General features: G+C 36.9%; 2 protein-coding genes across 3 annotated transcripts in view; one reads left to right on the top strand and one right to left on the bottom strand.

The window, feature by feature from the left end:
* Positions 1–23613, top strand: part of ANO3 (anoctamin 3) — a 412105-nt gene extending 388492 nt beyond the window's left edge. For both annotated transcript variants that reach the window (XM_059406869.1, XM_059406879.1), the window contains 7 exons: positions 3486–3583; positions 6204–6337; positions 7202–7354; positions 9048–9195; positions 15904–15984; positions 16160–16265; positions 20441–23613. In XM_059406869.1, the coding sequence (XP_059262852.1) occupies positions 3486–3583; positions 6204–6337; positions 7202–7354; positions 9048–9195; positions 15904–15984; positions 16160–16265; positions 20441–20623 (903 nt within the window). In that variant the 3' untranslated portion in view covers positions 20624–23613. The remainder of the gene's footprint in view (positions 1–3485; positions 3584–6203; positions 6338–7201; positions 7355–9047; positions 9196–15903; positions 15985–16159; positions 16266–20440) is intronic.
* SLC5A12 (solute carrier family 5 member 12) overlaps positions 22900–26669 on the bottom strand; it is a 55082-nt gene continuing 51312 nt past the window's right edge. The window contains exon 16 of the transcript XR_009405455.1: positions 22900–24979. The gene's annotated coding sequence lies outside the window, so the exon portion shown is untranslated. The remainder of the gene's footprint in view (positions 24980–26669) is intronic.

The raw sequence follows: 26669 nt of genomic DNA, 5'->3' as shown, positions 1-26669 counted from the left end.
GTGGGTTTTTGATAGACCCTAGAAATTCTAGAATTGTAGACATAAATATGCATAATGGAAGATAAGAACTGATCGTCAGAATTCAATCATGCAGCAAGCATTTTTGACACATACTCCATTCTAGGCCTCTGCTGGGTAATATGGGGTATACAAATGAAAAAGTCCCTTTCCTTTCTTGATGATGTTGATACTCCCAAAGAGAAGAACATAACCATGTTATGTAATAAGTATTGTGTCTTGGAGTCTGACAGTCTGCATTCTAATTCTGCCCCACCCAAATCTTTATATCTCTAGGTCTTTTGTAAACTGTGATAGGAGTAACTATCTCAGTAGGACTGGTGAGTGGTGGATAGAATTGGGCTCATGCATGTAAAATCCCTGGCAAAGGGGCGCCTGGGTGGCTCAGTCAGTTAAGCATCTGCCTTCAGCTCAGGTCATGATCTCAGGATCCTGGGATTGAGCCCTGCATCAGGCTGCCTGCCCAGCAGGGAGCCTGTTTCTCTTTCTTCCTCTGCCATCCCCCAGCCCCTACCACCCACCCCCCCAGCGCCATGCTCTCTAGCTCTCTTTATCTCCGTCAAATAAATAAATAAAATCTTAAAAAAAAATAAAATCCCTGGCACAAATAATGATAGCCATTATAAAGAAAGCAAAATGAACCTCGATTTTATTTAAAACATTTTGAACTAGCTATACTGACTTTTCCTCATACTATACTGTATGTAATATATCACATAAATATTTTATGTAAACCTGTATAAACATGTTAATAATGATTAATATTTAATGAGTACTTACTATACACCAGCACCTTTCAGCAATTTTTCCTAACTGCTCTACATATGTTAATGCAAAAATTCTATTATACTCATCTTGCGGATGAGGAAACAGAAATTTAGACAAGTTATATAATTTGCTACAATTATAGAAACATAAATTGATGAAGTCATCAGTTAGATTCAGCCAACCCAGCATCAGAGGCTGCACTTTGAACACCGTGCTTTCCAGTCACCATTGGGATAACATAGAGGCAAACTGAGAACATAAAGGAAATTGACTTTGATGAGAGAATGCTGAGTGGTTGCTGACTTGCACATGTAAATCGAATTTAGAGTAAACATAGCTCCTGTGAAAAGAACATCAGTGTCAGAATCTGATGGTCCTATCTGCCACTGGGCTTCATCATCTCCAAAATAGAGATACCAACACCCATCTTAGGAGGTTCTCAGGAAGAGCCAATGAGAAAAATATGTGAAGGCACTCAGCTGTGGGTTGTCCACAGTCATATGATTTTGGGTGTGCAATAGGAATGGAAGCCTGGGTGTCCCACACACCCATCCATGCCCTTTTACTTATTCTAAGTATAGGCTCTCTTACCAAATGAATTTTAGAGTATCGAAGGACTGGATTTTGCTCAAGAGAACCATTATTTGAGGAGGGCAGATCCACAAAAACTATTGGATCCCTTTCTCTGCCCTATAAATCACCAAGCCATGAAGTCTCAATTTCAACAAAATTGTCTGTCGTCGGCCTCCCCACTTTGGCCTCTGATTGTGGAGAATGAGCCAATCAGATGGTTCAATAATGGTCTTTTTTTTTTCCCTTTCTACACAATAATATGCTTTGCTAAACCATCCCTTCAAGGCAATATTGGGTAAATAGAATTCATCTTTAGCATTATGTACAAGAGCAGAGGATTGGGGTGCAGGAGACCAAGGCTGTCAGCAGTCCACATTGTATGACCTTCTACATGTTAATTGACATCTTTCAGTCTCTCTATAAAAATGAAGCATTTCATCTTGCAGCTGTGATGTATGCCTCTGTAGCTTAGTAATTACTCTGTCTCAGACATTCTATGGAACCCATTTATCATATATATGTGGCATAACTCAGGGGGTCCTAAATTCATCCTAGAAGGAAGAGGCATGCTTCAATGGGAGAACTGTGACTTCTCTACACAATAAAAATTACCACTGGCAAGCTTCTCTCTTACTCTCTGACTCAGTTTAGGGAGTTTTAAATTACTGGGCTGGAACCGGAAAACCAGGCTCTTCATGTCCTAATTATCTGTTCCCTTTGAAGTCCCACTGGTACCAATATGATAGAAATAGAAACTGAGGATCAAAGCTCTAGTGACTATTGTTCTTATGAGGAGGACATGAACCCATTTGTAAAGAGACAGACCCACGCTTTATCCTCTACAGTAGAAAGTTTTCAAGCAAAACATGTCATTTGCAATTTTCATTGTAATCACATTTTTGTTTTGGGGGGGTTTCTAATTCTAACCATTTTTGGACATCTGAAAAAGCAGAGGAGCACAAGGAAGGCAAAATTGAGATCATACTGACGAGGCATTCTGTGGCATGTTTTTTTCACTTAAAAATACATTCTAGTATAGGTAGATATTCCCTCTCCAGGATATAGATCTTAACATGTGCCTACTATCTTTAGAATAGGCTAGATTTGATTCACTTCAGAAAATAATAGGGAAAGGGAAAAATGATTAACTTTACAGTAGAAATACCTGGCAAACAGTGTACCAAGCACTGATGAAGATTATGTCACTAGTGATGTCTGTGGCTATCATATAACTTCTGAAGGGATGTGGTGAAATTTACATCTGTGATCTCCCTCCATTCTCAAAACACATAGACACAGTCTAAACTCACGAAAACATCAGATAATGTTGGCTTCTCACTTTTGACAAATACACCTTGATAACATAAGGGGCAGTGGAGGGAATTGGCTGAAGTGTGTATGGGCATTCTCTGTACTTTCCTTGCAAATTTTCTACACATTTAAAATTATTCTGTTTCAAAAAGGTTATTGTAGGAGAACATATTATAAACAAACATTTTTCTGTCTCCTGGTTGTTAATAGATACACAGTATTCCTGAGCACTCATTAAATGGGACCATGCCTAATACACAGCTTGATAGATAGTAAGTGCTCATTAAAAGATAGATTTGTTATATGTAGAATATGAGAAACAACACAGAGGGCCATAGGTGAAAGGAGAGAAAACTGAATGGGAAGTAATAAAGAGGGAGACAAACTGTGACTCTGAACTCTAGGAAACAAACTGAGGGTGGCTAGAGAGGAGGTGGGTGGGGGCATGGGGTAACTGGGGTAACTGCGTGATGGGCATTAAGGAGGGCATGTGATATGATGAGCACTGGGTGTCATAGGCAACTGTTGAATTATTGAACACTGCATCTGAAGCTGAGGATGTATTATATGTTGGCTAATTGAATTTAAATAATAAAAAATTTGTTTTTATTGCTGTTATAATTCCAATCAATATTCCATTCTAATTACTGGAAACTTCCCTATCAGGTGTCCTTCAACATGTTATTTCTTTCTTGTTTTTATTTTCTTGATGCACTGAGATTGTGTAGCTAGCTTTAGAATTGGATGTATAGTGTGAAGGTGGGGACATGTAACTAACCGAGAAGAGCAAGACCATTGTTGTCGCTGTGTTTCAGTGTCATCCCAGTGGCTGTTTGATAGACCTCTGCCTCCAGATGGGCGTTATCATGTTTTTGAAGCAAATATGGAACAACTTCATGGAACTGGGATATCCGTGAGCACTTGATTTTTAAACTTACCTTATATATAGTTCCAAAAAAAAGACAGAAGTAGTGGGAATAGTTCTTAAGAATTGGGGCCTATTAGACAGACAGGGGTGGATTCAGTTCCTGCTCTTCTGCTCACTAAATGAGCGACCATGTGTGAGTTAGTTGACCTTTCTGAGCCTCAGTCTTCACATCTCTAAGAGAATCAATGGCTATATGTGCCTTGAGCAAACACTTATGAGGATTAAACGAAAGAGTGGGTGTCAAGCACCTGGTACTCTGTTCAGCACATTAAAGTGTTTGTTGCTATTCTTAAATCACTATTGACAGTATAGATTCTTGAGGAGAAGAATAACTTTCTGGGTTCTTCCGGCAATCAAAAGACCAAGGTTGTCATTGTTTAACAAAGACATTTATGCTTCCCCTCTTAAAAAAGAATAAAACAAAGATAAATTTCTGGATAAAGGAGGTCTTGTACTCTTTATTACATGAAAAAAAAAAGTCATTAGAACAGGATTGATTTCACAAAACAGTAGCATTCTGTTTTGTCCCTTTTGATGGGATTTAATGATCTCTGGAATGCTGACATGAAGAGTGTTGAATGCCTACTTCTAACATCTAATAACATAGATTACTCTTCCAAATACACTGAAATACAGTTTGTATAAAACAATGTCTGATGGAAGCTTTGAGGCCTAACCAAGGTTAAAAGCAAGACTATTTTGAGGAATTTCTAATTGAAGATATAAATAGCTTAGGCTTAGTCATCTCATTATGCCGTGATTCTTTCTCCTTGTTGGCCAACAAATGGTCTCAGGACATTCCAGAGCAGAGACCTTAGGGCTGGAGAAGTGATATTTACCCTGAAATCTGCCATAAACTATTGTGGTAAGTTACAGGCAGTCTTAGAGCTTGGACTATGAAATCACAGAGACCTGGTTCACATTCCTTCTCTGCCTCTTGCCAAATGAAGATGCTTGTAATTTCCTTGACCTATCTGTGAGATTATTTTTCTTATTTATAAAATAAAGGAGGAGATTACAAGAAATTCCCAGTGATCTTTAAACCTCATCAATAAATGACAAAACACTTTTTTAAAGAGATTTTTATACAGTATTCAAAACAGAAAAAATAAATATCTCTTGTAAATGAAGAGAGCATAGGGATTAGGGAGCCCAGTTCATTGTTTGTATCCCTTCCTATCCATGGCTTATCTGTTTGAGACACAGGATTTGGAAACATCACTTGAAAATAGCTGAGGAGGTTAGGTAGGAAGTGCCCACCACCGGATCTGATGTGCTGTGAATGAAATAGCTTCATAAGCACCATCAAGATGGGGTAGTCGTCATTATACTATTGAGAATGATTCTTGTTGTTGCAGTTGCCTATGTGCCTCTGTACATAGCATGCACCTTGGATAACACATTTTCAGCATGACCTTGCCCATGTGGTCAGCCTGGATTGTGTATATCAGATCCCTAACGTACCATGGTAAGGGACATCCTGTTGGTGTTTTTCTGAATCCAACAGGGGTGGACCAGTCAATAAAGCAATAATTTTGAAACATTTATAACTCAGTTCTCTTTTTTAAAGTAAAATCTTAAGCAGGCTGAAGTAAATAAAATTAAACCAAGCAGGCCTGCCTCAATCTCAGCACCCAGCCCCTTTTGCATCTCCATGAGACCCCAGAAGCAACCTCCATGGGACCTACGTGAGGAACTGACTACCTGACATTTTGGTCTCTGGTTGGTCTTCCAATACCCACTGAGTTCTAGGTCCATGATTAATTAATATTGAGAGTTGGGATTCATTTTGGAATTCACTTCATTCTGGAGGTAATGTTCATCTAACTCTTAAAATAAATAATTGCCCAGAAGTCCCCACGATGGGATATTTCAAGGTCACATAATTTCAAGACTGCCCCTAAGCTAGGGAAATAGTGTTGTTAATTCCATTCCAAGTCTTTTAAATGGACCAGGCACAGATCCATTGCCATAAATTATTGTTCACTATAGTAGCAAAATGTAATTGTTAATACTCAAAGCCTTCATCTTCATGAACCACAGAGGTAAATAGACTTAGTAAAAGTCACACAGCTAGTGCATTATAGGGTGGAGACTAGAACCTATATCTCTTGAAACCCTATCTAGGGCTCAGTTATTTGGTATGGAACATGATTTTACTCATGTTCAGAGAGCACAATCCAGAAGATTTGGGGTTATGAGTAATGAAGGGCTCAGATGTAATCATAACAGGCAACATAGAAGTTTAAGTGCATATAGAGGTTGAGGGGGTAGAGGGAAGGAATCCTACAAATGGGTGTTTGTCTATTAAGTATCAGGAAGCACGTAAGTATGGGGGGGAATTAATTCCCAGATACAAAGGTAGATGTGTGCAAGGTCGAAGAAGGTTGAAGCCTATTCCTGCCTCCTAAACTTGGAAGTTGAGACCATGCAAATACCCCCAGTTCCCAGAAATGCCTAGTGTACTCCCAAGGTAGTGCTTATCTCTCTTCTCTCTTTTCTTATTACACTATAAATTGCTCACCATATGCTTTTTTTTTTTTTTTTTTTTTTTTACCATATGCTTTTAAGAGTTCAAAAGCCTCTTGTCTTCTCTGTGATGTAGGTTGATCCAGAACTGGTGGTCACGACATAAAATCAAGCGGGGAATACAAGATGCATCGATTCCTCAGTGGGAAAATGATTGGAACCTGCAGCCCATGAATATTCATGGGCTGATGGATGAGTATTTAGAAATGGGTAAGGAGAGAAACTTCTGCGCAGCTATTTGGCCTTTTTAGTACAGTTTTGTTTTTTTCCTTCACATAGGCTTTGGTTCAAGAGAGAAAACCATCTCTCTCCTTTCTAACCCCAAGCATTCTAAAATACCTCTGTACCTTTTTCTCAACATAACTAGAGAAGATATTAAAACAATGTCCTTGAAAGGCTCACAAATTCTGTCCTTTGTCAACTGTCCCATTTGACCAGAATGGAGGGTATTCTCATAGTAGAACATCTACCTTTAGTGCAGATCTTTTTAAAGGAACAAAATAAATCAGAACCCATTCCTATATCAAAAATACACCACCCTGCTCACATAAAGTGATGATTATTTCTTGCAATAAACCTTTGCACAGACATGGTGTGAGTTTAGCTTCTTTGAGAAGCCCGATTCTCACTCCAACTGTTAAAATCTTTGTGTGTTGTCTTCACATTTGCTCTTTCTCTGGCCTTTAAAGTCGTCTCCTCCATAAAAAGAAAGGACAAGATTAGGTGTCTTGGGTCCCATAGAGGTTTTCTTCAAGGCCACCTCTTTGACTTTTTTATTCGCTCTTCCTTCAAGCCGCCTGGTAGAGTGATGGAAAGCACAGAAACTTTCAATCCTTTGAGATCAAAGTTTAAATGCAGGTTTTCACATTGTTTGCTATGCACACTTTGGCAAGCTGACTTCACACATATGAGCTATAATTATCTGAACAGCAAAATATTATGAGCATATCTACCTTGTAGGGATATTGAAAGGACTAAAGATGATTTATGGGAAGCCCCTCAGAGGGCACCAAGAAAGCATTCAAGAAACGATACGGTTTATGTTACAAATTTTACAACACTCTCCCTTTACAGTTTTGCAGTTTGGTTTTACCACCATCTTTGTTGCGGCTTTTCCTCTGGCCCCTCTTTTGGCGTTGTTGAACAATATCATTGAGATCAGGCTGGACGCATACAAATTTGTTACCCAGTGGCGGAGGCCTCTGCCGGCTCGAGCAACTGACATAGGTAAGAGGCAGAAATCACATGGCTTTTGCATTGCTGAGGCCAAGAGCCTTGATCTCAGCCCTGTATGGGTTTCCATTCTTGGGACTCCCTTCCAACTATAACAAAACAGAGCAGTTTTGATTAACAAAATCATGGAAGGAACACTAACTTAGTTGAGAGTATTTTACATTAAACATGCTATTTCATTAACTTATCACTAAAAACGATCTCATATATGTTTTTCCATGTTAATAAACATAGCTCTGCCTCCTTCTTTATAGTTCCTCCACAAATTTCTGTGGCACGTTTTATGACATTTCTAAAAAAAAATCATTCCCTTAACTAGAGATGCTTACATAGCCCCAGTTTTTTTCTATAAGAAGCAACACTGAGGTGAACACACATCTTCTTACATACTTAGATTATTTCCTCAAGATAATCTCCTCAAGATTAGGTCATTTAATTAGCTTTCCCGCTGTAAGCAGGAATAAGCATACATAAATCTAGCAATAGACAAATATAGGTATAAATATAGACACAGACTTCGATATTATATGTATTATGTATCACATATCCATAAATGTGTGTGTACAGGTATAGATCCCAAAAAGAAGGCCTGCTAGATTAAAATGTACTGATATTTTAATTTTAAAAGATATCAGATTAATCACCACAAATATTCTAACAAGTCATACATCAAACAACCATGTTGGTTTCTGTTCACTGGTTTCCACAATCCCTAAGCAGCAGTGGATGGTCTAAGACTTTCAAATCTTCTATAGTCTGGTAGATTTTTTTTAATAATCTTATTTTTTGGAGGACCTTTTTCCAAATACTAGTAACTGAAAAAATTTTAATATATTTATCAATTATTTGCATTTTCGTAGCAAATTACTCATTTGTATTCTTTGCCCATTTTTCTCTTGCCTTCTTAAAATTTAGGACATTTTGTACATTTTATATCATAACACTTTGTCCATTTTTTGTGAAGCAAATATTTTCTCCCTGGTGATTGCTTTCTTTTCACCAAATATTGTTACTTTTATAAAAATAAGTGTTAAATTTTGATGAATTCGAATATTTTTATGAATTCTGATTTGTTTCATGACATTTTATATCTTATGTCTTCTGTATTTTTATTTTGTTCATTACGACTCAATATAATGAAACATAGTAAAGATTTTGAAAGACGAAGAAAGGGGTTGGCAGAGAGGAAGTTGCCATGCTATCCCTTCAGCTTTAGCACTTGTGAATATCTCTTTCCAGGACTTTTTTTTTTTTTTTAATATCCATATATTTAAAGCTAAGTTTAATCCTATTTGAAACATCAGTTTTGACTAGAACCAATAGTATGTGGATACTGTATATAATTTCAAAAGCTTTTTTGTACATATGTATACCAAATTGGAAAAGTCTGCTAGTGATCTCCAGATCTTGACACGTTTTTATATTTTTACTTTAAAAGGTCCTTGAAACAATTCCTGATGATATTTTCATTTTCAGATCTCTCTAGATGGGGTCAACTTTCCCTCAGTGGAAAAGTATTCAGTAGATGTTGGATCTGTAGTGAGATATTATACTAAGAAAGTAAATAATGGACAAAGCCATGGCCCCAGTAGAAGTAAAAACACTCTTTCCAAAGAAGAGTCATGAAAGGGTTTTCATTTTTTTTTTTTTCCATTTCATTCCCTATCTCTACTCTTTTTCCCCCTAGGAATCTGGTATGGCATTCTCGAAGGAATTGGTATACTGGCCGTGATCACCAATGCATTTGTAATCGCTATTACATCTGATTACATCCCACGTTTTGTCTATGAATACAAATATGGCCCCTGTGCAAGTCGTTTTGAGTATGGTGAAAAGTAAGGTTGAAATTCATACTTTTTTCTGATATGTTTTATGTTTGTGATTGAAATGGGAACTCATTGGGAAGTTCTGTTCTGTAACCATTAAGGGCAGTGTTTTTGATCATTGTACTTACAATATGCATATTGAATGAAATCAAGCGGGATAAAAAGGGTGACAGTGTTTTCTTATGCAAATAACTTTAAAGTGTCTCTCTGTTATACGTGTAAATGCATCACTGGTATCCAAATGTTAAAAACATTATAATGTATTTAGAAGTAAAATTCAGAACTGGAACAGATGTTAGAAATTGTCCAATGCAATCTTCTGACTATTTAGTTGGGACCACACTGGTTAATCAAATTGCTTCAGGGAATAAAGCTAGTTTGCAAGGAAATACAAAATATGAAGGAAATGTCAGCTACATGACAGGAGAGTTTTCTTTCTTTTTGTTAAAAATTTTACTTATTTGAGAGAGAGAGAGATAGTGACAGAGAGCACAAGCCAGGAGGCAGAGGGAGCAGACTCCCCATTGAGCAGGGAGCCCGATGTGAGACTTGATCCCAGGACCCTGAGATCATGACCTGAGCTGAAGGCAGACCCTTAATGGACTGAGCCACCCAGGAGCCCCTTTCTTCAAAAGGGATTTTTAACTAGGGATTTTAAGGTGCAGAAATGCTGCCCTGGACTTTTGTCTTTTGTTAATAAAATTTGAGTCCATACTTTAGAACAGCATTTTGTTTTATTTTCAAATTATTTATTTTATTTTATTTTTTAAAATGTTATTTTATTTTATCGTCAGTGTTCCAAAATTCATTGTTTATGCACCACACCCAATGCTCCATGCAATGCGTGCCCTCCTTAATTCCCACCACCAGGCCCACCCAACCCTCTTCCCTCCAAAACCCTCAGTAGAACAGCATTTCTTGACCTCTGTGCTAGGGACGTTTTAGATGAGATCATTCTATTCTGGGGGAAAGGTAGGGGCTATTCTATGCATTGTAGGATATTTAGTAGCATCCTTGGCCTCCTACCCAGTAGATACAACTAGCAACCTCCCTATTCCCCAGATTGTGACAACCTAAAATTGTCCTCAGACATTGCAAAATATCGCCTGGGGGACAAAATCACCCAGTTTACAAGCACTGTTTAAGGGGAAATGGATTTTTCACATCTTTCCTTCTTCAAAGCAAATATTAAGAAAGAGTGCAAGAGAGCACTAGACTTGGGGAACAGAAATCAGAGTTTCAGCTGGAGATTAGCCTTAGGTGTGGAAGGAGTGATGGGAGAAGCCACTTGCCTTCCTGCCTCAGGAGCAGCTTTGGGCATGCGTCTTATTTAGATGCAATGCATGTGCCGCAAGAGTCTGAGCTGTGGCTTAAGATGAAACTTGCTCCACTGATGAACTGATGTTTTTCTCAGAACACTAAAATAAATGCCTTTCTGATCATAAATATCTTCTTTTCAAAGAGAAGTAATAAGGGCATAAAATACATTTTGGAGTCTTGTCAAAAGAATTTAACTTAAAATGAAACACCCTAGGTTCAAATTTTATCTTTGCCTTTTACTGAAAGACACATCATCAGTCTGGACCTATAATAAAGAAACGGTGTCTAGGGACGCCTGGGTGGCTCAGTCAGATAAGCATCTGCCTTTGGCTGAAGTCATGATCTTGGAGTCCTGGAATTAAGTCTCACGCCAGGCTCCTTGCTCATCAGGGAGCCTGCTTCTCCCTTTGCTTGCTGCTCCCCCTGGTTGTGCTTTCTCTCTCACTCTCTCTCTCTCACTCTCTCTGATAAATTAATTAATTAATTAACTAACTTTTTAAAAAAGAAATGGTGTCTAAAGTAACATTTTATAAACTATAAAAGACCATATAAGTCAATTGGTTTTAGTACTAACAGTGAAAAACCAAAAAAGGTCCCTTTTTTCTTAATTCAAAATAGTCTAGAAGCAGATTTCAAGGGTTTATAATATGTAGGCAGGTTTGGGCAGCCCTCTTCCTTAGAAGCATTATTTGCTACTGTCTTTGCTTCCACCTAGTGGCAGGTGGAAATGATACTGGTCGGTTATCTCTGTTTACTTTTCAAGTCCTGCCTTTAATGGAGATTGCACCCGTGCCTTCTCCATACCCAGTGACCAGATGTAGAATGACTTCAAGAAGATATGTGGAGGGCTTGGAGGAGGTTGGAACCACACATTCATAGGGCCCTGTTATTTAAATTTAAATTTAAATAATTTAAATAATTTAAAATTAAATTTAAATCCTGTTATTTAATTTTTTCCCGTTATCCTTAGTAGCTAAACTGGAGTAGATTCATTCAGATCATAAATTTCCCAAACAAAATAGCAAAAGGACAAAATGGCAGTGAAGAGGAGGGTATTGGCAGGAGAGCAATTGGGATGATAAATCATGGGGTCTGAGGTGGATGGGGAGGGGAGTGAAACCAGTGTGGTGCTGCACTTTAGCATTCAGGGGTTAGAATGAGATAGATGCACATTTGAATCCAGGTTTTAACAGCTGTTTATCCTGGGGAGTGATTCTCAGCATAGGACAGGTCTCTTTCAGATTATTTTCTTAATAATACTAAGATATTATTTGTTTGTTTTGCCAAATAGACATTTGTACAGATGGTTAAAAAAAAAAAAAGTGATAGTGGTTAAAATGATCCCGTGGCTTCATGTAACTGAAGGCAGTGGTACCAAAAAGTACTAACAATGGTTGTGTTCCTCACCATTGTAGAACAACCATTTAAAAAGTGCCAGTAATAAAATTCAGGATGCCCTTGATGAAGCAATAACGATTGTTAATTTTATCAGATCTCCACCCTTGAATAAATATCTTTTCAGTATTCCATTTGATAAAATGCAAAGTGTGACAAAGGTCTTCTGCTACATGTTTAAGTATGGGGATGGTCATCTCAGAGAAAAACACTTGCATGATTGTTGGATTTGCAAACTAAACAAAATTTTTTAACATGAAATAATGATCTCCATATATACTATTATTATTCAGACTTGGGTATTTAGGAGGCACTCTTCTAAAAATGGACAAAACTAGCTTGTCATTTTAGGGGAAATAATTGACAGTATTTGTTGCCATTAAGAAAGTTCAAGTTTTGAAGTGAAAATCAGAATTTTGGATAATTTAATCTACCACTGAACTTGAAAGATTCCCAGTACTTACAGATTTTTTTCCTGATAAAAATCAGTGGTGATTTTCATAGTCCATTATGATTTTCATAGTCCATTGTAGAAATATAACAACATTTGGAAGATCTGCATAATTTAGGAAACTATTTCCCAAGTGACCCATATTTAATGTCACAATATCATGCATGGATAAAATATGAATTTGAAATACAAGATAGACCTGTGGATTTTAATGTAAAATCCATATGAAAAGTTTATTAATACTTTAAGGCTCCACATTGCAATTAAACTTTAAGAAATGACCACGGGTAGAACTTTGATGTAATGTCAATGAAAAATATCAATAATCAGCAAGACAGGAAACAACGTGTGTTGGAGAAGATGTGGAGAAAGAGGACCCTCTGACACTGTTGGTGGGAATGCAAGTTGGTGCAGCCACTTTGGAGAACAGTGTGGAGATTCCCTAAGAAATTAAAAATAGAGCTTCCCTATAACCCTGCAATTGCACTACTGGGTATTTACCCCAAAGATACAGATGTAGTAAAAAGAAGGGCCATCTGTACCCCAATGTTTATAGCAGCAATGGCCACGGTCACCAAACTGTGGAGAGAACCAAGATGCCTTCAACGGATGAATGGATAAGGAAGATGTGGTCCATATACACTATGGAGTATTATGCCTCCATCAGAAAGGATGAATACCCAACTTTTTTTATCAACATGGATGGGACTGGAAGAGAGTATGCTAAGTGAAATAAGTCAAGCAGAGAGAGTCAATTATCATATGGTTTCCCATATTTGTGGAGCATAACATGGAGGACATAGGGAGATGGAGAGGAGAAGGGAGTTGAGAGAAACTGGAAGGGGAGATGAACCATGAGAGACTATGGACTATGGACTCTGAAAAACAATCTGAGAGTTTTGAAGGGGTAGGGGGTAGGAGTTTGGGGGAGCCAGGTGGTGGGTATTATGGAGGCACGAATTGCATGGAGCACTGGGCGTGGTGCATAAACAATGAATTCTGTTATGCTGAAAAGAAATTTTTTTAAAAAGTTTTTTTAAATCAATAATTACTTGAAATTCTATTAAAATGCCTTTTTTAAAGTACTTATCTATGTAATTATCTACTTATTCTTCAATCAAAACAACATACTGCAACCAGATTTAATGCAGAAATAAATATGAGAATCTAGCTATCTTCTATTAAGGAAGACATCAAAGGATGTCATTCTCCTCACTTCATCTTTTGGAACATACAAACTATTTTTCTTTAAAAATGTGCTATTTATCTATTACAAAGCTGTCATCATCAAGACAGCATGGTACTGGCACAAAAACAGACACATAGATCAATGGAACAGAATTGAGAGCTCAGAAATAGACCCTCAACTCTATGGTCAACTAATCTTCGACAAAGCAGGAAAGAATGTCCAATGGAAAAAAGACAGCCTCTTCAATAAATGGTGCTGGGAAAACTGGACAGCCACATGCAGAAAAATGAAATTAGACCATTTCCTTACACCACACACAAAAATAGACTCAAAATGGATGAAGGACCTCAATGTGCAAAAGGAATCCATCAAAATCCTTGAGGAGAACACAGGCAGCAACCTCTTTGACCTCAGCCGCAGCAACATCTTCCTAGGAACAACGTCAAAGGCAAGGGAAGCAAGGGCAAAAATGAACTACTGGGATTTCATCAAGATCAAAAGCTTTTGCACAGCAAAGGAAACAGTTAACAAAATCAAAAGACAACTGACAGAATGGGAGAAGATATTTGCAAACGACATATCAGATAAAGGACTAGTGTCCAGAATCTATAAAGAACTTAGCAAACTCAACACCCAAAGAACAAATAATCCAATCAAGAAATGGGCAGAGGACATGAACAGACATTTCTGCAAAGAAGACATCCAGATGGCCAACAGACACATGAAAAAGTGCTCCATATCACTCGGCATCAGGGAAATACAAATCAAAACCACAATGAGATATCACCTCACACCAGTCAGAATGGCTAAAATCAACAAGTCAGGAAATGACAGATGCTGGAGAGGATGCGGAGAAAGGGGAACCCTCCTACACTGTTGGTGGGAATGCAAGCTGGTGCAGCCACTCTGGAAAACAGCATGGAGGTTCGTCAAAATGTTGAAAATAGAACTGCCCTATGACCCAGCAATTGCACTATTGGGTATTTACCCTAAAGATACAAACGTAGTGATCCGAAGGGGCACGTGCACCCGAATGTTTATAGCGGCAATGTCCACAATAGCCAAACTATGGAAAGAACCTAGATGTCCATCAACAGATGAATGGATCAAGAAGATGTGGTATATATACACAATGGAATACTATACAGCCATCAAAAGAAATGAAATCTTGCCATTTGCGACAACATGGATGGAACTAGAGCGTATCATGCTTAGCGAAATAAGTCAAGCAGAGAAAGACAACTATCATACGATCTCCCTGATATGAGGAAGTGGTGATGCAACATGGGGGCTTAAGTGGGTAGGAGAAGAATCAACGAAACAAGATGGGATTGGGAGGGAGACAAACCATAAGTGACTCTTAATCTCACAAAACAAACTGAGGGTTGCTGGGGGGAGGGGGTTTGGGAGAAGGGGGTGGGATTATGGACATTGGGGAGGGTATGTGCTTTGGTGAGTGCTGTGAAGTGTGTAAACCTGGTGATTCACAGACCTGTACCCCTGGGGATAAAAATATATGTTTATAAAAAATAAAAAATTAAATTAAAAATGTGCTATTTATATCAACTTTTAATGTATGTGATAAATTATTTTAAATGAATTAATAGATAAATATTTTCTAAATTTCTATTTTCATTTCTAATGTGCTGAATACCAATACATATAGCCCTCTGTAAAAAGTTCCTTGAGATTCTCAGTAATTTTTAAAAATGTAAAGATTAATCAAGATCAAAAATTTTGAGAAATACAGTCTTAGGAGGAAGTTATTTAGTCTCTGTAAAATTTAGTTCTTTAATCTATATGATGAAGATAATAATATATATGTTCTAAGGTTATGATAAAAGTTGATTCTGACCACAATTTAATACTTCACCACCAGGACAGGGATTTCAATCTGTTTTGTTACTTGTCAAATACCAACTGTCTAGGAATTTTCTAACAAATTATAGGTTCTCAATAAATATGTATTGAATAAGTTAATAAATCACAAAGACACATGTTGATCAATTGGCTGCTTAATTACAATTAGCCAGATAGGGTGATATGCGTATATATTTATAAAACTTATATTTTTAGGGTCTTAACACATGGGAAATAATTAACACAATGCCAAGTACATAGTAAACACTTAATAAAGGGAGGTAAATGAAGTGTGGGGAAACGGCAGACAAGATTCTGTCTCATTGAGATAAAATTATAGATTAATGGAAGTGAGGAGATAAAATCAGAGAGCTGAGTCGTTAGGAATTTATAATTAAAATGGAAGGAATAACAGCACTTACCAAATCCTGTCATGTGTAATGAAGAAATTGAACTAGAAACTTAAGACTCTGAATTACATGATGCTTTTCTTTTCTCCCAGTTGTTTAAAGGGATATGTCAACAATAGCCTATCCTTCTTTGACCTGAGCGAGCTTGGTATGGGAAAATCTGGTTATTGCAGGTACTTCATTATAAATTATAGCTATCTTTTCTTCTTGCTTTCATCTCTCATCTCCTCTCTCTACGCGCTGATGAGCCCATTTCAACTGACACTTTGGGGTTTTGGCAAATTAAAAACATGTGGGGCCTTCGCACTTTAATCTCTATGCCTCAAATCTTTGTCTTGTGGATTTTAGGTACCGAGACTACAGAGGTCCCCCTTGGAGTTCCAAACCCTATGAGTTCACCTTACAATACTGGCATATCCTTGCTGCTCGATTGGCCTTCATTATCGTGTTTGAGGTTAGTCACAGGCTGATAAAATCACTATGGGTAAACGCTTTTCTGACTGAGACATTAGTTGACTCTTCAATATAGTAGTTCCTCACTGAGTTCCAAAAAAAGGACTTGTTGATATACAGTACAAGGTTTAGGTATGGTGAACCTGCTATACAACGTACAAAAAAGAAAGAGCTGAAAAATATAAGAAAGTAGATCATGGGTATTAATACCAGAAAATGAGGATAAAAGAAGCTATTAACATTTGAACTGAAAACTTTGAACCTCCGAGTAACCACATTAAAGGAAAGGATGGTTTTCATCATTTGATGAGAGAATCTCTACTTACTCATCAAGGTGGAGAAACTTATTTGCTAATCAACTTAATTATAGCTGACCACATGTGTATTTGTATAAGGAACAGTGCATAATTGAATAAACAATGCCCAAGAGCACTTCCATAAAATACACATAAATTTTGATTATCAGAGTCATTAATATTAGACTAGTCCTGTGAAGAAATCTTGAAGCAGCTACAGTATTATTGGCTTCCTTAGCATATACGAAGCTTAATACAGTGAAGCATTTAGTGCTGGGATATATTGGATATTCTTTAAGGTACCGCCAAATTCTGTGAAAAAGCACTTTGAATGCATCTGTTTCTTAGGGAGAGAGAAAAAGTAGCCATACCGGCAAATATACCTCTCTACTGATCTCCAAAAAATATGTCAAATTTTGTCATGAAACATCCTTCATCTGTAATACAAAATGCTTAGCTCTAAGGTTTAATCCAGGACGAAATTCTATTAACTAATGACTCTATGAGCCTATAAAAAAGTCTCCTGATAAAGTGTGACTTTTCATTTTATTACAGGTAGCAAAAAGGTTAAGGCATATTTCTAATGCAGTGATTCTGGAAAGTCTTTTTTTACTGTGTTTTTAATGTACACTTCATCTTCTATTAGAACTCAGGTGAACAGACTTCGTCAAATGTCTCGATTCACAGCAAACTTTCATTGTAGATACATATGATTCCCTTTTTATCTTTTCTTCATTATTTCTCATTACTAATTCCATTACCCACCTACTCCAAAAGCACCGACTCTCTTTCTTTCAGAAGTTTTTCCACATGTTTATTTGGGGAAAAAAAAAATACACACACACACACATACACACACATAAAATATTGCTTTAAATGTTCTTTTTTCAAAATTACTTCAATGATATTATGTGATAACTCATTTTTATCTCTTACCCACTTTACTTTTTTTAGATATAGAAAGAGATCTACCCATGAAGTCTACCACATTTAGATAATTTCTTCTGTCTACTTAGTATGATAGTTCATTGAATTTAAGTGCCGTAGTCCCCTTGGGTGGATATTTAGGCCTACAATAATTCTTTCCACCTGTATAAATCTCTTATTAGAAATCTTGGACATGTAACCTTCTGAACCATATTTAAGGGTTTCTCAGGAGTATTTTACTCAGGTTTGGAATTATTTATATGCATACTTGATTTCACATAAAACTGACAGGTCCCTCCAAAATTCCCTTAGATTTTCACCAGATTTTCAAATTGTCTGAATTTCTAGTATTTTGCAGATGGATAGGAGTAAGGTAATATTTTGGGGTTGTTTTGTTTTGTTTTGTTTTAATCAATTTATTCATGACATTGACTATTATATTACTAAAAAGTCATTTTGGTTTTTTTTGTGTGTGTGTGAATTTCTAACTTTGATCTATTTTGGCTGAGTTTCCAGTTTATTTGTTACCAAATCTCAAGATTTTCTTATGTGTGTGCCAGTTATAAATCAGTCTTTACCAGTTATAAACACTCCAGATATCTCTTTCTTGTCCATAACCTATTAATTTTATCAATTAACAAATAGTGTCTGATTTTGATGTCATCAAGCCCATCATCGTTTTCCTATTAAGGTGTTGGCTTTTTTGGTCTAGCTTCTTTAGGAAATTTTCTTATCTCCAGGTAAAAAGAATATTCTACCATATTTTTTACTATTAATTTTATAGTCTTATCTATCACACATCTTTTAAGATATCAGGACTTTTCATAGAGTCTGAAGGAAAGACTTATTTTTCTTATTCTTTATATAATGAAATAACTTTTTGTACTGCTATTTACTAATATGTTATTTATCCACTGTTTTGTAAATCCACCTCTGTAATATTCCAAATCCCTACAGTAAGCATGTGCCTGGCCTCGGTGTTCTGATTTCATTACTTCATTTGTCTATTCCTGTTCACTGTCACACTATTTAAATACCGTGGTTTGGGAATATATCTTCATATCTGATAAAGCCATCTATTTCCCACCCCTGCCAAGCCTGCTCTTATTTTTAAAAATTGCCTTGGGTATTTAGAGTTATTAATCATTCATAAACATTGCAGAAGCCATCAGACTCCCCCAAATATCATGCAAGGATTATGATTAGAATTACTTGCGTTGGGGGAAATTGGAGGGGGAGACAAACCATGGGGGACTGTGGACTCTGAGAAACAGGCTGAGGGTTTTGGAGGGGAGGAGATGGGGGGATGGGTGAGCCTAGTGGTGGGTATTAAGGAGGGCACGTGCTGCATGGAGCACTGGGTGTGGTGCATAAACAATGAATCTTGGATCACTGAAAAAAAATTAAGTTAAATTTAAAAAAAGAATTACATTTGTAGAAAGCACTTGTTGACTTATTTACATACTCTGTGCTGATTCATTAATAAATATGAAATTTATTCAAATCGTTCTTATATCCTATAATAGAGTTTTTAAATATTCTTTTGCTTGTTCATTCCTTCTTATATCCAAAAATTTTGTAGATATTTTGATTGCTGTTATAAATACTATGTTAACCTCCATTATGACTTGATTGATTTTTGCTGGAATTGTCTGTCTTTCTAAAATGTGCGTAGCTCCTTGTTTAACTCTTTCATTTTCTAATCTTCGGTCTGTTAAATCTGTTAGATTGTCTTTTCAAAGAATAATTCAAGTTGCCCATAACAATAGCTTTGTTGCTGCACTTGTGAGGTTTCTGCCTCGTTTCTCTTGCTTGCCTTACTGTGTTGTTGGAAATTTCCACATGGTGTGGAAAAGCAGCAGTGTGAGCAGTTGTGTCTTGTTTCCAAATTTAATATGAATTTTTTTAAGTATGATACTTGCTGTAGTTTTTTATTTAAGAAAAATTATGTCAGTTTAAGAAATTTGTCATCTATAACTAGTTATAAGCTTGCCTTCATAGATGATAAACCAGCTTTTTAAACAAACAGTCTTAAAAATACTGAATCATTTTTACATATCAGTCTCTCTAAGTGAATCAGTTTATAGGGTCATTTATTACCATTACCATAAAGGACTTGGTGCAGATTCTTCACTAATTTAAATTATAACAAATTTTTTTTAATTTTTATTCCTATACTTTTGAGACACACTGCCGGATAGTTCTGTGAATACCAAATATTTGATCAGGAAAGAAATTTCTGATCTACTTTTCTATGGGAAGTAGGACCTGCTTTACCGCAGTGCAGTTTACTGAGATACTCATACTAAACCCAGTTAAAAGTACCTCGAGTTCTTCCTTTCCACATGGAGAGATGATTGTCACAAAGTCCTGTAGGTAAATGGGGTTTTTTCCACATATCATGCTAACTCTATCAGTATCAGATTTTCTTCTCTTTTCTGTCCTCTACAGAAAAGAGAAAGGATGCATTTATTATAATAGGACATGATATTTAAGTGGTGCTTATACTGCTCCAAGCCTTTCTCCACACCCTTCACATATATCTGCTCATTTAATCCTTGTAACAACCTTTAAGAGATACTATTACTATTACCATGTTAGAGATGAGACACAGAGAACATAGGTGATTTGCGTAAGGTTACAGAGCTAACATGTTAGGGGATGGTTCAACACAGGTGGTCTCATTCAGCCTCTGAACTTGAGACCACAGGTTTTACCTTTTGGTTTTTGATCCTGTCTTTTTTATACACAATACTTTCATTGGTCTCTTTAAAAAAAAATAATACATTTTCATCATAAAATAATTATGTAATAGAAACAAAAATATTAATATTCTAGATATCCTGTGTTTTGATGCTGGACTATAAGGTAAATGCAATGTTGTTTATGATCTGTTTTATAATTGGCCTTTCAGAATCTTTGAAAATTGTACTTTCCCCTCTTAAATTTGCAGCACCTTGTTTTTGGGATCAAGTCATTCATCGCATACCTGATTCCAGATGTACCAAAGAACCTGTATGACCGAATACGACGGGAGAAGTACTTAGTCCAAGAGATGATGTACGAGGCTGAACTGGAACATTTGCAACAACAACGGAGAAAAAGTGGTCATCCCGTTCACCATGAATGGCCTTAGTTGATTCCTGTTGCCCAGTGGGGGCAAAAGCATTAGTGGGAATGACAGCAACTTTAAATTCTAGGTAGGATCCAGGAGGAAGGAACGCCTGGCAAACCACATGTATGATATGTTACTTGGAAATGCAGCACAACCATCTCTAGGATTTGGAATGTCCAGGCTTCTAGGGAAGAGAAAGATGACTCATGACCTTAAAGAATGGTTAGATTGACAGTGCAGGAAGCCAGGATCTAATTCTCAGAACCAGCCTCAGGGAGTTGTGTGTTGGGAGACCTCCACCCTCCATCAGCTGCAGTGTAACGGGAAGGGTGATGGTGAGGATGCTAGCAACAGATTTCCATGTAAACGTTCATAAGCCAGGCATGCTGAAAGTCTCATGTGGTCTTCAATCACGTACTTTGGAACATTACTTAGGTTGAGTAGAGATACTTACAAGAAATGACTTACAAGAAATGACTTTAAATCAGTTATTGCCTTTGCTGCCAGAATTCCATGTCCCTTCAGCTTCTAGGTTTGGGGAATTTTTCTTGTTCCTTGATGAGATTATGGATCTGTGCCACAAGGAATTTATGCTGCTTTACATTGACTATGCAGTGGAATTGTTGCACACCACCTTTAGTAGTCAAACCAAAAACTAAGATTCTAAAAAGAATACTATTCATTGAAATATATCCTATTGCATTGGCTACATTCAAACGTGTTGTTTCACCGGCAGAATAAGTCGCACTGCCTTTTTTAAAAAAACAAACAAGCCAAAAACCCATGAATTCCAATAGAGCCACATACTTTAAAAATATGGGCGTTTATTCTCATATTATATAGAATACCACTCATCCATATTTTACCATGGAGGGCTGTTTTATAGTATTTTTAATTTTTTCCTCCTTGGTTTATTATAATAACTCTTGCAGAATAACAGAATAACTTGAAATGCTGTACATATGTTGGTTTTCCTTGTACCTTTGCACCTTGGCAATGTGTAATGCAAGTTACATTTCGTGCAGCTCTGAGACCAGATACATAGTATGCCCTTGTGACTTGTTTATTCAGGAAATCAGAAGCCAAATGCTTTGCAACACTTTAAGCTTTTCTAACAATGTACATTTTTGTTCATGAGCTGATGAAAATTAATGCATGGATATAAATTTGCATTATTTGTTTAAAAAAACACACCCATTTTTTTATTTTCTTTTCTTTTCATCGATGAGGGGAGTTTTCTGTTACTGTTTCTTTGATAGACCAACTTGGTTGATTTTTGAAAACTCTTTAAAACCAAGATCAAGTCAATTCTGAAAGACCTCATTTTGCTTTGTAGTAGAGTTGCTACTTCTGTGTCAACTCTGTCTGTGGTATTGTTCACAGATGGAGGAAGTAGGAATGAGGGATTCAAGGAAAGAAAGTCTGGTGGAGGCATAAGCAGTGGGAGCGGGAGGGGAGGAAAGAGTAGAGTTGAAACACCGGAATGAATGGGAGAAATGAAGACACCTTTCCTTGGCAAAGCAATCAAAATGAATCTCACTTTTCCTCCCCCGGGAATGGGGGTTGGCAAATTACATATACTCACGCATTCAGATATATACTATATATGTATGATTCATAATCTTTGTCCAGTTTGGTTTTTGCTCAAACAAAGCACAGTTATTTCCACGATGCATAAAGATTAGACTAAAGACAATGGAAATAAAGCTACTTTGTATATATGCTAGCGTGTCTCTAGTAAGAAAATTATAAAGTTTCTCTTACTAGAAAACTACTTTTTGTCATCCTAGCACTGAAAATGGCCTTTCGGCTTTTTCTTCTTTTGCTCCAGGGAAAAGCTGTGCTAGATCCTCGTTGTTCCTTGGTTTGGTTTTGTCAAAAATACTTACCCTTCCTGCTTGCCCTCTGATTCTGAATCTGAACCAGGGGTAGGACCTCGAAACTTCCTCCCATGCCCTTGTCACGTGGGACCCTTCCATTCACATTCCCCAGAGATTCTGTTTCTGCCACCTGCATACGCATAGCAACTAATTCCACTAACTACACAAAGGAGTTTAAGCTCCTCCATTTTTGTAGCATCTGCAGCATTTCCTTTTCTTTGTTAGTTAAATGTATATACTATGCCTGAGCTTAAAAACTCTGTATGCCTATTGAAGACACCAATTAACCTAACATTTAGGTCTTTCCCAAATTAGGGATATAAGACAAAGACAATTGTTTTACAGAAGAGCAAAGAATAATGATAGCCATGTTCTTGAGAATTCTGTTCTTTCTGAGTTATTTTTATATTACCACCATTAGGGTTTAAAATTGTATTGATTGCCCAGAGAGAAAAACATGAAAAGAGAATGGCACTTTGAATTTTAAAAAAATTATAATAAATTGATGTAAACGTTACCTTCTTTGGTAATTTCTCAGACCAATCAAAAAATAGAGAAACAATGAAAAAGTTATCTGTAAATGTCTTTTTGTGAAACAAAGCAGTAGAACCTAGCTCTGCCTTCATCATTGTTGACAGCAAAATATTGTCAGCCCCCTCACAGTATGTGAGTTTTAAATCACTCTGCTTTCATTGAGAGAAATGTTTTATATCATGGTTTTCATACGAATACAAATTATTTCTCAAAGATTTATATAGCACACACTATTCTCAGGAATTCTGTATTACATGAATGCTGCTTATATATTTTCATATTCTAAATTGTTGTCTTTTCAAGCAAATAACTAACATATAGGTGCATGCAGTCTGCCTTGATAAGTCGTTCAGAGCTGAAGCACTTTCCCAATACAGTGTGTCGAAAATTGCTCTAGGTAGTAGCCGAAATGGTTTGCAGTTGTCTGAGTCTATGCACGCCCTTTTCAATAAAATGCTGCTGAGTGACTGCATGATGAGATACAACTCCTGAATGATGCACTTTCTTTCAAAATGACTTTTAGCCCAATCTGTTGTAGAATGGAATGAAAAGGAACTTTTTCACTCAATAAATCATGTGATATGTTTCTTCCTACAATTTTCATGTTCAAGTTGATCCTGCTTGTTTTACAAATAGAAGTTGGAGTGTGGGGACAGGGGATTGTTCACTCTTTAGCTCCAAAGGCTATGGTTTCCAAGTCTTGCAAAACCTTGTTCCACTCTTCAAAAGTTTTGGCTGTTTGTCTTCTGATAAACTCATTGTCATCATCAGGGCATTTGCACATGAAACATGAAACCTACAAATGGAGGCTCTTACTGATTCTAATAATGCTTTCTTCTAGAAAAAGATGGAAGAGGAAGCTTGGTTAGTGCTTAAGAAGGTAATGAAGCTCCTGTCATACAGAAGCATTTTCTTTTTTTCACACTTAGGCTGGCTCTACCAATTGCTGTCAAAATCTCCTTAAGATAAGAATTTTAGCACTGATTAAGTTCCTGCCAAGGAAGGAAGACATTTAGGGGCACTGTAACCAACTGCCAACAAGAGGCCACCAAATGGCCTGATTTTTCTCAACTTGATCAAAACTGAAAATCCAGGTGGCCTGAAGAGTTGTTACTGATATGGCTGAATTGATCCGTCTGTCAATTGGAGGCAGGTAGACAGAGGCCCTGGGTGTGTGTGCATGTGTGTGTGCACACATGCACTTACTGACTGTGAGATATGCCCAACTCAGTCCTACTATGGTCATAGGTATTTCCATTCCATTTTCCCCAAAATCACAATATTATAAAAGACTTTAGGAATAGTTGTGGATTTTATCCAATGAATCAGTTAACATCTTATTCTTTCTGGTATTCTCAGTAACTTAGGAGAGAGAGCCTTTTAGGCGTGGCTTAAAATACCTAGCTTCTGATAGAAAAGTCTGACTTTTCCTATAGGCATTTCTATCCAAAATGAAATGTGCCAAACACATGTAGTCCAAGAATAAATGCTGCTTAGTTTCAGCCAGAATCATTGATCAGACTAGGTTCCTGTTACCAGGATTGTATATTTGTAATGGTGATGTTACCTTCAGTTGAACACGCCATCTGGTTTCATATGAAGAACCACACCCACCACCACATTTGATGGTTTTCTTTCTAGAAAACAAGTATTATAGCCACTGTGTTCTAGCCACATTCACATTGAGGTATCTTTTCCAGGGAAATAAGATGAAAACCGGTTAATAGAAAAAATACTCATATTTATGATCTCCTCCAATTTCCTGTGTAATCAAAGTCTACTCTCCAGAAGAAGTCGTCTATCCATCAAAACTCACTGTTCTTTTTTTTTTTTTTTTTAATTTTATATATTTGAAAAAGAGAGAACAAGCAGTAGGGAGGAGCAGAGGGAGACAGAGAAGCAGACTTCCCGCTGAGCAGATAGCCTGATGCAGGGCTCCATACCAGGATCTGGAGATCACGGCCTGAGAAGAAGACAGACATTTCACAGACTGAGCCACCCAGGCACCCAAGCTTTACTTGTATATGAGGGTGTCAGCATGTGCCCCAGCCCCATTCTCCCTCGTTCCACACCCAACTGGCCCCAAGCACTTGGGGTACTCTCCGGAGCACACCAGAGAGTAAGCTGTATGGTTGTGTTGCATCTTTCTCTAAGATGGAAGGGAGTAAAATTTCCAGACATATGCCCAAAATTGACTTCCTCAGAATATTTATTTCCATTTTAATTCTCTCTGTGTTGGGGGGAAAATGGTTTCTCTGGTGTTTCTCAGAAAACAAAATTTCCTAAATTATTAGTTGAAAGGCACAATGTATTGAGATTTCTTTAGATATCCCCCACAAAATAAAATTGTCATAAGATGACTAGCCCCATCTGATTTTCAAACTGACTCAAATCCTTTATAATTATTTCATCAGTGCCCATGCCACTCAACACTACCAGGTGAACACAATAGGCTGTTTGGGTTTTGTTTTGTTTTTAATGATTATTTTTTTAATGTCTATACCCACCATGAGGCTCAAACTCAAAACCCTGAGGTCAAGAGCTACACAACCTACTGACTAAGGCATCCAAGGGCCCCCACATTGGCTAAATTTAATATCTTTCTAACAACTAGTATGAGCAGGGTTTTCCCACTTTTCATTTCGTGAGAAGAAAAGAACTGAGTGGCCAAAAAAATCTGGTGGCATAGATAATTGTGGAACCAATGTTTGGGAGATGATGAAGGGACTTAGGACTCTCCTACCTGAGCAAAAATGTCTGCTTTGCAAAGCCCATTTTAGACTCTGCTGTGCACACACCCAGCCTTCTTTCTGACTGAAAAACAATTGCAATTTTGTTCATCCTCTAACGTTCAGAGAAATGAAGTGTTTTCCCCTTGGTTTTTTTTTCTTATTTATTTTAAGATTACAAAGCTAACTGTGGTAAGCTTAGATTTCAGTGACAACTCCATCCAAAGAATAAACAACAATGCTGAAGATGAAAATGCCCTTAAAAATATGTATAATTTTACTTTCCTAGGATGTGTGACTATTGGCTTCTATACTGTATTTTTCAACTAAGAAAGATCTAGGGAGTCCTGTAATTCAAGAGGAAGTTTGGGGAAAAGATGGAGTATATTTCTACAACCATTTTTATTCTCCATAGGAGAAATTATGTTGCAACCGTATATTTAACAAGATGAACTTAAATGTTGATTTTTTTTCTTTCTACTGTCTGCAATTCTTCTGCAAATCAAATTATATACAGTAGATTGTTGATCATTAATCATTTTAATCATTAAACTTTCATAAGAAGTTTTAAAGCCAATCTAAGGAAGATTTGCTCTGTCGAAATAGATTGAATAAAATTTTAAGGTCGGCATTCTTGAAAACAGTAAACAATAACGGTACATAAACCTTTATGATGTAGATTCCAAATCAATCAATTAGATTGCCTCTACAAATTCTGCTGACCATCTTATGCTGGTAAAATAAGCAATTTGTGGATTGCTCATTTATTTTCATACGTGGTAATTACATTGGGACATTGAATCAACATACTACATAAAATTATTTTTAGCTTTTTAAATATGTCAAAGCAGATTCTGTAATGGGGAACAGGATGTTCAAAACACCTGTGTACATAATTGCTTTAACATTTTTTAAAACCAGAGG

Source organism: Mustela nigripes, chromosome 1, assembly GCF_022355385.1.
Source record: "Mustela nigripes isolate SB6536 chromosome 1, MUSNIG.SB6536, whole genome shotgun sequence".
NCBI lineage: Eukaryota > Metazoa > Chordata > Mammalia > Carnivora > Mustelidae > Mustela > Mustela nigripes.
This window is presented reverse-complemented; position numbering and strand designations above follow the sequence as displayed.